Below are 14,596 nucleotides of genomic sequence, written 5' to 3' on the forward strand. Positions count from 1 at the left end.
TTGACCTTTGAGCTACGGGCCTGGGTCTTGCGCACGACACGTCGTCTTACTGTGGTACACATTCATGCCAAGTTATTTGAAAATCCATCCATGGATGACAAGATATGGACCGGACACGAATGCCACTATCATGAAAATGACCTTTAACGTCTAAGTGTGACCTTGACCTTTGAGCTACGGACCTGGGTCTTGCGCACGACACGTCGTCTTACTGTGGTACACATTCATGCCAAGTTATTTGAAAATCCATCCATGGATGACAAAGATATGGACCGGACACGAATGCACTATATGAAAAATGACCTTTAACGTCTAAGTGTGACCTTGACCTTTGAGCTACGGACCTGGGTCTTGCGTGCGACACATCGTCTTACTGTGGTACACATTCATGCAAAGTTATTTGAAAATCCATCCATCGATGACAAAGATATGGACCGGACACGAAAATTGCGGACAGACTGACAGACCGACAGACGGTTCAAAAACTATATGCCTCCCTTCGGGGGCATAAAAATATGGCCTCTAGAATGTTAACAAGCTCTTACTATGATTTGAGCAGGATGACCTAGTTTTTGACCCCATATGACCCAGTTTTGAATCTGGCATAGGAATCATCAAGCTAAACATTCTGACCAAGTTTCTAAAAGATATGGTCATAAATGTGCCCTCTAGGTTGTTAACAAGCTTTTCCTTTGATTTGACAGGATGACCTAGTTTTCACCCCACATGACCCAGTTTCGAACCTGACCTAGAGATCATCTGATTCAAGATTTTAAATATTCTTTGCAATTTTGTATCAAATCAAAGCATAAATGAAACCTCTATATGGCTAGAAAATTTCGCCCTTTTCAAGGGCAGTTATTCTAGTACATCCCTTACAGAAGAAAAAGGCCTGCTGCGTACTCTTGCTGTGTACATACAGCGTATATGATGCGTACATGATGTGTACTGAAATCAATAGTACGCAGGATATACACCGCACATACACCGATAGTACGTTTGTAGTACACTTTTGACATGCAAATGAGCTCTGCCGCGTACTACTTGCTGCGTACATGCTGTGGACTACATAGTACACAGGATGTACGCTGGAGGAATTTAGTATGCGAGAAATAGTACGCAGCATGTACACGGCACATACACTTTTCACATGCAAATGAGCCTGCGGTGTACTACCCCTGCGGCGTACATGCTGTGTACTCCTGCGGTGTACATGCTGTGTACTCCTGCGGCGTACATGCTGTGTACTCCTGGCCCGAGTCCTGCGGCGTACATGCTGTGTACTTCTGCTGCATACATGCTGTGTACTCTTGTGGCGAAACTGCTGTGATAATGTAAATTCCTTACCCCACCAACTTTCGTATGCAAATGCTGATCATTTGGACAGAAAAAAACAGAAAAAAGATAAGTGACATGCATCAATAAGTATTTACCCTTACCAAAATAATGTAGATTGATGTTATCAAATAAATTAGTATGCTTTTCTCCATCCACTTTTCAATGAAATAAATCATTTTTGTAGCATGTAATTTGGTAAACATTTGAAGAAAATGGCGTAACTGCATCAAGGGGAAACAACTTTAATGCAACTTAATATAAGTGTTATGATTTATTATAGACGATGTGTGCGTAGTATGTATTTATTTTATTAAAATCCATCTGAGAACAATCTAGGACTGGAATTATATAAGCATTTATACACTTTTACGTCCATAAAAAGTAGCGCACCAAAAAATTTTGGATTGATTTTTTCCAATGGGGCAAGCGCAATTAGCCAAAAACGTTCTGAAATATACGAGCGGCAAATCCGATGAACAACTTTTTAATTTGGTGAGGCCTTAATGAGTTAACATAATGAGCAGTAAAGCCTTTATAAAACATGATAGAGTGGTGTTTGCTTAAGAGTATTCAAATAACAGTGAGAGCTATTAATTCTTCTCATTCGGGCGCTGTTGCGGCATTATCTTGGTAATTATTTCATGTATAACAAAATGTAATGTAACGAAGTTCAAATAAGGCTTTTCAATTATCCAAGTTAGAAAGCTCCAGGATTAATTCAAAATGAAAAAGAATATATTTTTACACTGCATGCAAGGTGCAGCTCAGAAATCACTAAGATGTAAGCTTCACAAATGAACATTGCAAATAGTTTGGCAAATTTTTATTGTTCAGAATACCGGTAATCTGAACTATTCTATGCTATTAAGATAAAAGTTACTCGGAAATAAAGTTCTTGCTTCCAAAAAAAAAAAAAATGTACAAATCCTTCCTGCATGAAGTCCCTCCCGCGTATATGAAGTTTACTTCAGACTTTAACTTATAAAAAAAAACTAAGTATAAATGCCAAAAGAAACTGTACAAGTCTTTCCCGCGTATATTAAGTGTACTGCACAAATTTCAAAGTATCTGCGGTGTACATGCAGTGTACTATTTTCTTGTACAAGTCCCTCCTGCGTACATGCAGTGTACTCCTTAAATTTTCAGAGTCTGTGCTGCGTACTTGAAGTGTACTAGTGACCTCCTGCGTACATGCTGTGTACTAGTCGAAATAGTACACGGCATGTACGCGGCATGCGGTGTATGTAAAATGTACTCCTCTGGCGTACTACTGTGTTCGCGGCATATACACAGCAAATACGCAGCATGTACGCCACAGAGGCTTGCTTCTGTAAGGGCATGTACCTACATTGGAACCTAGCCAGTTTTTGAAAGAAGGTGAGAGAAGTTGTGTGTAAGTGTGGTTAAAATCGAATGTAAAATGTCACTTCTATTGTGTTTACAAGGTAAAAATGAACAAACTTTCGCTCTTTCAGGGATCAATCGGGCCATAACTCTGGAACCTACCATTGGATCTGACGAATACATCATGGAACCCAAGATCTATTGTTATTAAAGATATTTTGCAAGTTTGTATTAAATCAGATTAAAAAATTAAGTCTCTACAGTCGACATTGTATTAAGAGGCCGCCTAAGGGACTGCTAAAAAGTGGTCTCTTAATGAAATGGTCTCTTAATGAATTTCAGTTGGGTGAAGAGAAAAGTTATTTTAAACTGTTAATGTAATGTATTAATTATGAACATAAATATATGTATGTATATATTTCACAAACTGTGAACATTATAGCTGGACTGTTCGTCAGTTCGATTGTTACAAAGGTTAACTGCATTCAGGCAGGTGCAAAACTTAAATGCTAATTATACAGGTGAAGAAATTCCCGGCCGGAATTTGGTACCCAGTTTGTTGAATGTTTTACCTGTCTGGACAACATTAATGTTAAATCGCTTAAAGAGAATTCCTATAGTTTTTTCCCTTTCATAGAATTTTTTTTAATTCACATATATGATAGGAAATTTTGTGTTGAAAACAATGAACAAATAAAAACAATAGGTCACCAGGCTTGTTTTTGTGAAAAATTGTTTTGAACGTGTACCTACTGTTGCTGAAACTGCCAGCGATTTTTCAACATTTTCATAATTTTCTGCTTTTTTATAAATACCAACCAAAATATATATCAAGACAGCACAATACGGTTTTTTCTTTTTACAGATTTTATTATATATTTATTTGATATCATAGTCATACTTGTAATACCCTATCCTTACAATAATGGGTACAAATGAATAAAAAATATTGTTTCATATTTACTTTCGTGAACTTTTTTCAACGAAAAATACCCATATAGTGAAAAATATTTTTTAAAATTTTGAAAAAACTCTTTCATAGAATTTTTTCCTTTTTTTCTTACAAGTGTATAGATAATTGTATTGTGAGCATAAAAATGGCTAAAAATGTATGGGTCACCAGGCTAAGTTTCATGTTAAGACTGCTAGAATACAACACCTGTTCGGACGGAAATGGCTCGAACCTGGCCAAATTGATTACATGTATGTCTGCTAAAACTTAAAAAAAAGTTTTAAAAATTCTTAATTCTTTCTATAATTGAATACTAAATAATCTGAAAAGTGAATTGTCTTATCAGTACTAAGTCAATTATCTTATATTATATGAACAACACTGTCTTTGTACTAAAATGCGATGTGAAAACACAACCACAAAAATAGCAAGATACCTGTCAGGCATGATACTTGTCAATACAACATAAACCAGTATCAACATTTGATTACTGATAAAACTTATCAGAAATGTTATTTCATTCAAGATTCCTCATATTTAAGATTGTCTGTAACATGTTTCAACAAATTTTGACTTCAGTTCAGTTTTCCATAGTAAGTGTCGGCTGCGCAGAATGATGCGCATAAAAAACTATAGGAATTCCCTTTAATAGAGGTGGTCACAGGTAAGATGTTGACTGTATATGGCTGCCAAGGCCAAATTAGCAAATTTTGGCCCTTTAAGGGGCCATACCTCTGGAACTCATGATGGGATCTGGCCAGTTTTCATAAGGAACCGAGATATTATGCCAATACAAGTTGTGAGCAAGTTGGATTAAAATTGATTGCAAAATGTGGTCTCTATTGTGTTCACAAGCCAAAATAGCAAATTTTGGCTCTTTAAGGGGCCATAACTCTGGAACCCATGATGGGATCTAGCCAGTTTTTGAAAGGGCCCAAGATATTATGCCAGTACAAGTTGTGTGCAAGTTTGATCAAATTCGATTGCAAAATGTGGTCTCTATCGTGTTCACATGCTAAAAATAGCAAATTTTGGCCCTTTAAGGGGCCATAACTCTGGAACCCATGATGGGATCTGGCCAGTTTTTTAAAGGAACGAGATATTATGTCAAAACAAGTTGTGTGCAAGTTTGATTGAAATTGATTGCAAAATGTGGTCTCTATCTGACATGTTCACAACAAATAGTGGATGGACGAAGGGCGATCACAAAAGCTCACCCTGTTGTTAACGTGATAGGCGAGCTAAAATTGAGGACAGACGACGGACGGACAACAGACAAAGGGCGATCACAATTATGGTGGCAGTTTGTGCCGAGTTACTGGAATATCCATCCATGCAAAGGAAAGTTATTGACCAGACAAAAATAATGACATTAGCTTTGACCACTTAGTTACACCTTGTTACAGACTGGACACAAACATATCCTGTTAAACTTCGACTTCCATGTGTGACCTTGACATTAAAACTAGGGTCTACGTTATGTGTGTGACATGTCAACTCATTTTGGAGAACATTTCAGCCAACTTATTTTTAAAAGAAGAGTTACGGACCAGACATGAAACTGACCCGGTCAACCTTTGACCTCCAAGTGTGACTTTGATCTTTGAGTTTGTGGTCTGGTCTTGTGTGTGACTTATCAACTAAATGGAAACGCTTGTGCAAAGTAATTTCAAAAGTTACCAACTGGTCATGAAACAGACCCTGTTATGCTTTGACCTCCAAGTATGACCTTGACCTCTGAGCTAGAGGTCTGGGTCTTGCACATCTCATTATGGTGAAGGTTTGTGCCAATTAATTTGAAAATCCCTTGGTGGATGGCAGAGTTACAGACCAAACATGAAGTATGATTGACCGACCTACAGATAGAAGACACAGCCCATATCTATGACCCCCCTTTTTTTCTTCTAAAATGCAGGGGCACTATAATCTGATACTACAGTCTATAGATAGCCTTGCATGATTTTGAAACATGACAGTATTCATAGTTTGTTGATACCTTATCTGTAATTTTGGTGCATTTATCTCTTTGCAAAAAGTCTTGGATGAGATCATCCTCTGAAAACATAAGAAAGAGGATAATTTTTATGACATTGAAATTCAATAAATATACCACATAACATGGTAACAAGTGATCAAATAAAAAGATAAAAGGCTGTTGGAAGTGGCCTATAAACCTACTGTCACTACACTAACTGTACAATATATGCCAAATGCCACAGACAACATCATGACTTACTACTAAACTTTTGAAAACTGTTTTGAGTCTGACACTTTATCACGTATTTTGACATCTCACACGTGACTGTTAATGTCCTAAAAATATTTCTTTTGCACAGACTGTGAGTCTGTTATTTATATCCCGGAACAACCTTTTTCTGACCATCACCTTTTTTCGGCTTAGAAGTTTATATAAATTACTTTTACGTAGTCACCTGTGCCGGACAAGATATTTCTATTTTTAACTCTGGCTGCCATTTTGAGCAGCGAAGCAGAACGTGAAAGCCTGAACAATTCTTAGAATTTTCCTTCTTGGGATTTTTTGAGTTTGGATGTCATACCTTTCAAGACACGCATTGCACATGTGTCACACACATTTTGGCCCTAGATCATGCTCGCATGCCTACTATTCCAAGTCACACGCATTTTAAAAAATAAGACAATTGTTTTTCTAATAGAAAATTAATGAATTGAACATGCCAGACGACTCTGACACGGTGTTTTCATACCATATAGTACAGCTTTTACATTCACCGGTGCAACGTGTAATTTCTACCACATGAATAAACTTCACAAAAAGTAAGCATGGAGGGAGGATATTCAAAACCAGGTCTATTTTGTGTTACAAAAACTAAATTTTTCATGTGAGGGCGTCTCTGGCTTGTAGGGGCATTGCCCTCCAGACTCACAGGTGCTAGACACATAATCAAATTTTTAACTTAATAGGCCCTATATATAGGCCTATCAAATATTTGATTATGTGTCTAGCACCTGTGTCCAGACCCCCTGTGGGGGACAACATTCCCTTCAAACCCCAATCACACTCGTGGCCTTTGTAGAGCCTTGACAGCTATGAGATGTTGGAGTATTATATACTATAGCAAAAACTCTTTTGAAACTTAATCTGTTACTGACAAGAACTGAAATACCTTTTATGGGGCTCGGAATAATGAGAAACAGGTACCGTATAATATGGAATGACAGGAAAATTAAAAATAAAGTCTGAAAACTATTATCCTTAAGTGGTTCTTTAATAAGACGAAGTATCCAAATACTTTGAAACATATTTGCTCCATTAAAACAAAAGCAAAATGACATTACTATTTACAAGATTTAATTCGAATTGTTTAAAGGCACTGACCTCCAGACTTGACTAAAAATAATCTTTCTTTCAAATTAAAGTTTGGCCAATATGAACATTAGAATACTAGATTTTGTTTCTAAAATATTTTAAAGATTCCAAATCAAGAAAAAAAAGATGACCGCGTAGGGAATCGAACCAGGAACCACCACAGCAAATAAGACATTTTCCTGTTGTCGTAACGAATAGCGCTATAGCGGAATTAGTGAATTATGACTGCCAAATATAGACATTTATAATCGAGACAGTTTACCAGGAGTAAAGCATTACAAATGCTTTTCGATTTTCATTGTAAATAGACTAGTAGTAAAAAACAGCAAATTTACATGTGTTTCCATAACATATACATGTAGTTTGTCAGTAATTAAGTTTTAAAGCCATCTTAATTAAGAAATTTATTTCCAGACATCTAAAAAAATATCTTTTTTTGTTGTGGAACAATCTGAAGGCCAATTCCTTTAAGAATGGCAAGTGTTACTAAACCAAAGTTATAAGTTGTTTTTTTCAGTCACATTGTTCACTTTTACAATTTTACTGAATACATATAAGCAAAATAACACATTTAAATGAAATTGTACAAATATATTTTTGATTATTTCACATAACTTGTAATTTTTATGACTTTTAAGAGGAGACAGTAATTTCCTCCATGAAAGTTATTGCTTTGCATAAAACAGAAATTATATTGATCGATGCATGTGAAAAGTAATAGTGCAAAACACCATCAAAATTCGAATAAGAAACAAGAGCTGTCACTAATGGTGATAAAATGCCCCCCCCCCCCCCCCCGCAGCGCCTTGACCTTTGACCTGGCAGTGATTTTTTTTGGAAATAATAAAACTACCTGTGCCCATGGAATTGGGAATATAAGCGCGACAAATCCGGAAACTGGGAAAATAATAGCAAGCTTGCTTTGTTCGTAAGTTGTTGATTTATTGCCTTTTCTACTGAAATACCCAAGACAGATGGACTAGTTCTTGACTGTCTTGTTTTCACTTTGTAAAACAAGAGGACCATGATGGTCCTGAATCGCTCACCTCTTCCCACATGACCCAGTTTTGAGTATGACGTCGTTTTTTCTATTATTTGACATAGTGACCTAGTTTTTGAGCTCATGTGACCCAGTTTTGAACTTGACCTAGATATTATCAAGATAAGAATTCTGACCAATTTTCAAGAAGATCCATTGAAAAATATGGTCTCTAGAGAGGTCACAAGGTTTTTCTATTATTTGTCCTATTGACCTAGTTTTTTCAGGCACGTGACCCAGTTTCAAACGTGACCCTGTTTTGAATTTTACCTAGATATCATCAAGGTGAACATTCTCACTAATTTTCATGAAGATCTCATGAAAAATATGGCCTCTAGAGAGGTCACAAGGTTTTTGTATTTTTATAACTACTGGCCTAGTTTTGACCGCACGTGACCCAGTTTCAAAACTGATCTAGATATCATCAAGGTGAACATTCAGATCAATTTTCATGAAGATTCATTGAAAAATATGGCCTCTAGAGAGGTCAAAAGATTTTAATAATTTTAGACCTACTGACCTAGTTTTTGACCGCAGTTGACCCAGTTTCAAACTTGACCTAGATATCATCAAGATGAACATTCAGACCAACTTTCATACAGATCCCATGAAAAGTATGGCCTCTAGAGAGGTCACAAGGTTTTTTTATTATTTGACCTACTGACCTAGTTTTTTAAGGCACGTGACCCAGTTTCAAAGTTGACCTAGATATCATCAAGGTGAACATTCTGACCAATTTTTATGGAGATCCATTCATAAGTTTGGCCTCTAGAGAGGTCACAAGGTTTTTCTATTTTTAGACCTACTGACCTAGTTTTTGACTGCACATGATCCTGTTTCAACCTTGATTTAGATATCATCAAGATGAACATTCAGACCAACTTTCATACAGATCCCATGAAAAATATGGCCTTTAGAGAGGTCACAAGGTTTTTCTATTATTTGACCTACTGACCTAGTTTTTGAAGGCACGTGACCCACTTTCGAAATTAACCTAGATATCATCAAGATGAACATTCAGACCAACTTTCATACAAATCCCATGAAAAAAATATGGCCTCTAGAGAGGTCACAAGGTTTTTCTTTTATTTGACCTACTGACCTAGTTTTTGATGGCACGTGACCCACTTTCGAACTTGACCTAGATATCATCAAGGTGAACATTCTGACCAATTTTCAAGAAGATCTCATGAAATATATGGCCTCTAGAGAGGTCACAAGGTCTTTCTATTATTTGACCTAATGACCTAGTTTTTGACCGCACGTGACCCACTTTCGAACTTGACCTAGATATCATCAAGATGAACATTCAGACCAACTTTCATACAGATCCCATGAAAAATGTGGCCTTTAGAGAGGTAACAAGGTTTTTCTATTATTTGACCTTCTGACCTAGTTTTTGATGGCACGTGACCCACTTTCAAACTTGACCTAGATATCATCAAGGTGAACATTCTGACCAATTTTCATGAAGATCTCATGAAATATATGGCCTCTAGAGAGGTCACAAGGTTTTTCTATTTTTAGACCTACTGACCTAGTTTTTGACCGCACGTAACCCAGCTTCGAACTTGACCTAGATATCATCAAGATGAAAGTTCTGATCAATTTTCATGAAGATCTTGTGAAATATATGGCCTCTAGAGAGGTCACAAGGTTTTTCTATTTTTAGACCTACTGACCTAGTTTTTGATGGCACGTGACCCAGTTTCGAACTTGACCTAGATATCATCAAGGTGAACATTCTGACAAATTTTCATGAAGATCTCATGAAATATATGGCCTCTAGAGAGGTCACAAGGTTTTTCTATTTTTAGACCTACTGACCTAGTTTTTGACCGCACGTAACCCAGTTTCGAACTTGACCTAGATATCATCAAGATGAACGTTCTGACCAATTTTCATGAAGATCTTGTGAAATATATGGCCTTTAGAGAGGTCACAAGGTTTTTCTATTTTTAGACCTACTGACCTAGTTTTTGATGGCACGTGACCCAGTTTCGAACTTGACCTAGATATCATCAAGGTGAACATTCTGACCAATTTTCATGAAGATCTTGTGAAATATATGGCCTCTAGAGAGGTCACAAGGTTTTTCTATTTTTAGACCTACTGACCTAGTTTTTGAAGGCACGTGACCCAGTTTCGAACTTGACCTAGATATCATGAAGATGAACATTCTGACCAATTTTCATAAAGATCCCATGAAAAATGTGACCTCTAGAGTGGTCACAAGCAAAAGTTTACGGACGCACGCATGCACGGACGGACGGACGGACGACGGACGACGGACACCGCGCGATCACAAAAGCTCACCTTGTCACTTTGTGACAGGTGAGCTAAAAATTGCTGTCTGTAAATGATGCTATACAGACTTTGTGAATTTTAACTGAAAACAATCTCCATCAGAAGGGGAATTTCGAAATATATTTGGGAAAAAATGATCATTAAAAATGGCCAAAAATAATCACTGCCTGGTGACCTTGACCTTTGACCTGGTGACCCCAAAGTCAATACGGGTAGTGTACTCAATAAGTACTATCAGCATGTGAAGTTTGAAGGTCCTGGGTGCAGTGGTTTGCGAGTAAAGTGCCTTCATGCAAAAAGTTAACGCAAGAAGTTAAAAGTTGTGACGAACTAACGGAGGGACAGTTGAAAACTAATATGCCGCCCTTCAGGGGCATAAAAAAATTAGAGTAGAAAATCATGGCACTCGAATATTTTCACAATCTGATATCTAAGTATATTCATTTTCGTTTTGGTTGGTGATTCGCAACTGCGAAAAATGGAGAGGAAAATAACAAGTTTCTTTGGGTGTGAAAACGGCCCACAGCGACTTTAGGTTTCGATGGAGACCTTGAGAAACAAAAATCAAACAACATCAAATCATAGAAAGAAAGAGTTGTTTGACATGAAAATTGAACAGCATGTAAAACATGTATATTACTTTACGAAACAAGTGTCAGTATACTGATATAAACATTGAATTCCGGAAAAGGGCTGCCTAAAGGGGCTCCGCTTCCGGACAGTTAAACGCCTTTAAAAACTCACCATTTTCAAAGAACAGTTACACATGTTCGTTTTGATGCATTTGCAATAGCGTGCGAGTGGTGAAATTTCGCATAACAAGGTGGAACACAGTTTTCAGCAATTGTTTATCTTTATTTATTTACAAATGGCATTCATTTTCAAAGGGAGACAACTGTTCCCGATTATTTTAAGTACAAATGACATTCATTTTCAAAGGGAAACAACTTTTTCCGATTATTTTAAGTAATCTTTGACAAAAAGTTGTCTCCCTTTGAAAATGAATGCCATTTGTAAAGAAAAAAAGATAAACAATTGCTGAAAACTATGTTCCACCTTGTTACGTGAAATTTCACCACTCGCACGCTATTGCAAATGCATCAAAACAAACATGTGTAACAGTTCTTTGAAAATGGTGAGTTTTTAAAGGCGTTTAACTGTCCGGAAGTGGAGCCCCTTTCGGCAGCCCTTTTCCGGAATTCAATGTTTATATCAGTATACTGACACTTGTTTCGTAAAGTAATATACATGTTTTACATGCTGTTCAATTTTCATGTCAAACAACTCTTTCTTTCTATGATTTGGTGTTGTTTGATTTTTGTTTCTCAAGGCCTCCATCGAAACCTTAATAGTGACACCACAGGCAGTGACCTGAAAAAATCTGAAACTTCGCAGTCCAGCCAACAGTCCAAAGAATCATCAAGTACTTTGGGTCATACTTCAGAAACCAAAAAGTCACGACTGGTTTGAACCGTGAAAATGGAGATGAACATTAAACTTTTATATGAAACCAATCAACAACAAAACAACTAAAGCAAGTAAACAACCATTAAATAATTGCTAGTGGAAGCCACCATTTTTCTAGTGGAAAATAATGGCACTTGCTAGTGGGGAAAGAAGTTAAATTCGATCCCTGAAGTACCTGTAAGTGCCAGTAACAATATCATTCATGACCCATCTGAAGGTAAAAAAACACAGTATTTATAAGTTTATGGTTTGGAAACAGATTATTGTCTGTTTGTTTGTTTGTTTGTTTTGGGTTTAACGCTGTTTTTCAACAGTATTTCAGTCATGTAACGGCGGGCAGATAACCTAACCAGTGTTTCTGGATTCTGTACCAGTACAAACCTGTTTTCCTCAAGTAACGACCGACTTCGGAGTCCTCTCATGATTTATCAGAGGTGAAGGACAAATTATTTCAGACACAATCGTCACGGAAAACATACGCCCCACCCGGGGACCAACGTTCTCCCTACTGATTTGGAAACAGGTTATGTATGAAAACAGGTACATTGACGATAATATATTGATAACATGAGGTAGTGATAACATTTGACTGTCGCTGTCTCCGTCAGGGATGATAACTATAAAATATCAGATCATAAAATAAGTCATCCCAAAGGCAATGAACCAAATGAGAGGAAACCTGCACTTTACTGGTACGCACATTCAGTAAATACTCCCTATTTAATTTATGGGGGCTATTGCCCCCACACCCCTGTTTTTCTTTAATTTAATAAATAGATTATTAATACAATTTATTTAAATGACTGTAATGAGCACACCCTGCCTTTTACAATCCTAGCAGAAGTGGGTACTGGTCAGTAAAGTGCATTCTAGTCCAAATAAGTAAGGCTAACCATTGAGGAGGCATTATGCCTCTTTCTCGTAATTCCGAGCCTTCTCATTGATCCGAGCCTTTGGAAAATTTGCACTTGCAGCTATTTTCTGTTTCTAAATTTTATGCATGTTGTGGCAAATCATATGACAGTTAAACAAAAATAAAAAGAAATAGTATTACTAGCATTAAAATAGAAATATACATGTAACAGAAAATTTTGGCACAAAATTTGCCTGTCTAAAATCACTGGGGTAATATATAACCTTCTTATAGAAAGCTGAAATCACTTATTGTAAAACTTTTTTGTCTGCAAACACAATTATATATTATCTGTTCTTAATTTTAAAAAAAGAATTTAAAAAAAAAACATTAGTTTTTGAGAGCTAGTACAAAATGATCACAAGTCTCGGTTCAACGAGAAAGTATCTAGCTGTTTCAGAGTGTGAGGGTCATCTTGTGAAAGCCTGGATTATTCATTGACAACAATCCTTAAGTTTAACTTAAAAAATCCCCATTAAGAAAAATTCTAAGGATTGTACATGTTGGTGTATCAAACTATAGCAAAAACTCTTTTTAAACTTAAATCTGTTATGGACAAGAACCGAAATACCGGTTAAGGGGCTTGGAATAGGGCGATATACCTAGTAAATGAAAGTAACTCTTCATCTCTTTCCCCCTAACAAGAAAACTCTGTCTTTTCTTTGACTTTTGGAATACATCATCTGCATTTGTGGCATTCCTGTATTTGTTGTCACCATTGCCACATGCTTCATTGTTGTAGAACAGTGAATCCCAATCACTCTTAAGTTTCTTTGATGGATGACCACCAAAATGTGCTGGTTGGACTAAAACCTTGTCTTGTTCAATTTGTTCCAAATGTCTTTTCAATGTAGATTTCTTAGGGTGGCACTGTGTCTGTCTCTGGCTATGCAGTTTCGAAATGTGAATATCTTTTCCTCTTGGACTCGCAGCTGATAAAACTGGTCCAAATTCGTTTGACATTGATTTATTTTTTAAGGAGAATGTTTCAGAAAAGCTCGGTAAATTAAAAGTCTTTTGCACTACATGGATATCTATTTCTTTGCCTTTTTGTTGCATTATCAACACAGATCATATCCACTTCCTGTCGTCTGCGGTCGTCTGCACTAAAAAACAATCTTGTGTTTTCAACGCTTGAAATCGTCGGAATTTTAGTTTCGAATTAATTTCTTGTGTTTTTATTTTCATACAGTTTCGGCATTTTTGTGACTGATATTTATAAATTGATCGGACATAAATACATAAATTTGCAATATTGCGCGATTTTCTTAAAGATCTAAAAATAGATTACCTGTATTTCCAAAGGCTATAATTATAGGCAATGTGCAAAATAATTTTTTTTCTTTTTTGACATCTTTATTTTAAATGTGATTTTCAGAATTATTTTATTAAATGGCAGATGTTTATAAAAATGTAAAATAATATAAACTGATTTTCTAAATAGTTTTAAAGGGTTACAAAGAAATATGTAATAACTTCATTAATTTCTTGAGTAGCATGAGTACTTTGATACATATAATGTAGTCCTACAAGAACGTCAATGCTATGCGCTTCGCCGTTGTTGGCCTCATAATTTTATCTTCGGAAAAAGCAGTGGCTCAGAGAAAAAAATTCCCAGTGTGACCCCTGCTGCCCGCTCTGTAATTTTTGAACTGCTTGAAGGATTTCAAAGAAACTTGGCACAAATGATACGATACAAGATACAAGAAACTTTATTTTGAGTTGGTCTTATAAACATATAACATTAGCATTATGCTATTTTCCGACTACAAAACAAAAGACAATAAAGCAATTAAAAAACAAACAACCTGTAACTAAAAGATATTAAGTTAAGATTATACATTTAAGGCATGGTTAAAAACAAACATAACTGGCACACTGAGACAA

At 36.3% G+C, this 14,596-nt stretch overlaps 1 protein-coding gene across 1 annotated transcript; it reads right to left on the bottom strand.

Moving 5' to 3' along the window:
• Positions 1–5,552: 5,552 nt before the first annotated feature.
• LOC128557227 (uncharacterized) lies at positions 5,553–13,821 on the bottom strand. Its single transcript, XM_053544380.1, has 2 exons — positions 13,312–13,821; positions 5,553–5,689 (listed from the first exon to the last, which is right to left on the bottom strand). Exons 1-2 carry the CDS (start codon positions 13,766–13,768, stop codon positions 5,568–5,570), a joined length of 579 nt encoding a protein of 192 aa, XP_053400355.1. The 5' UTR covers positions 13,769–13,821; the 3' UTR covers positions 5,553–5,567.
• Positions 13,822–14,596: the final 775 nt, after the last annotated feature.

This window comes from Mercenaria mercenaria, chromosome 1, assembly GCF_021730395.1.
Source record: "Mercenaria mercenaria strain notata chromosome 1, MADL_Memer_1, whole genome shotgun sequence".
In the NCBI taxonomy this organism is placed as follows: Eukaryota; Metazoa; Mollusca; class Bivalvia; order Venerida; family Veneridae; genus Mercenaria; species Mercenaria mercenaria.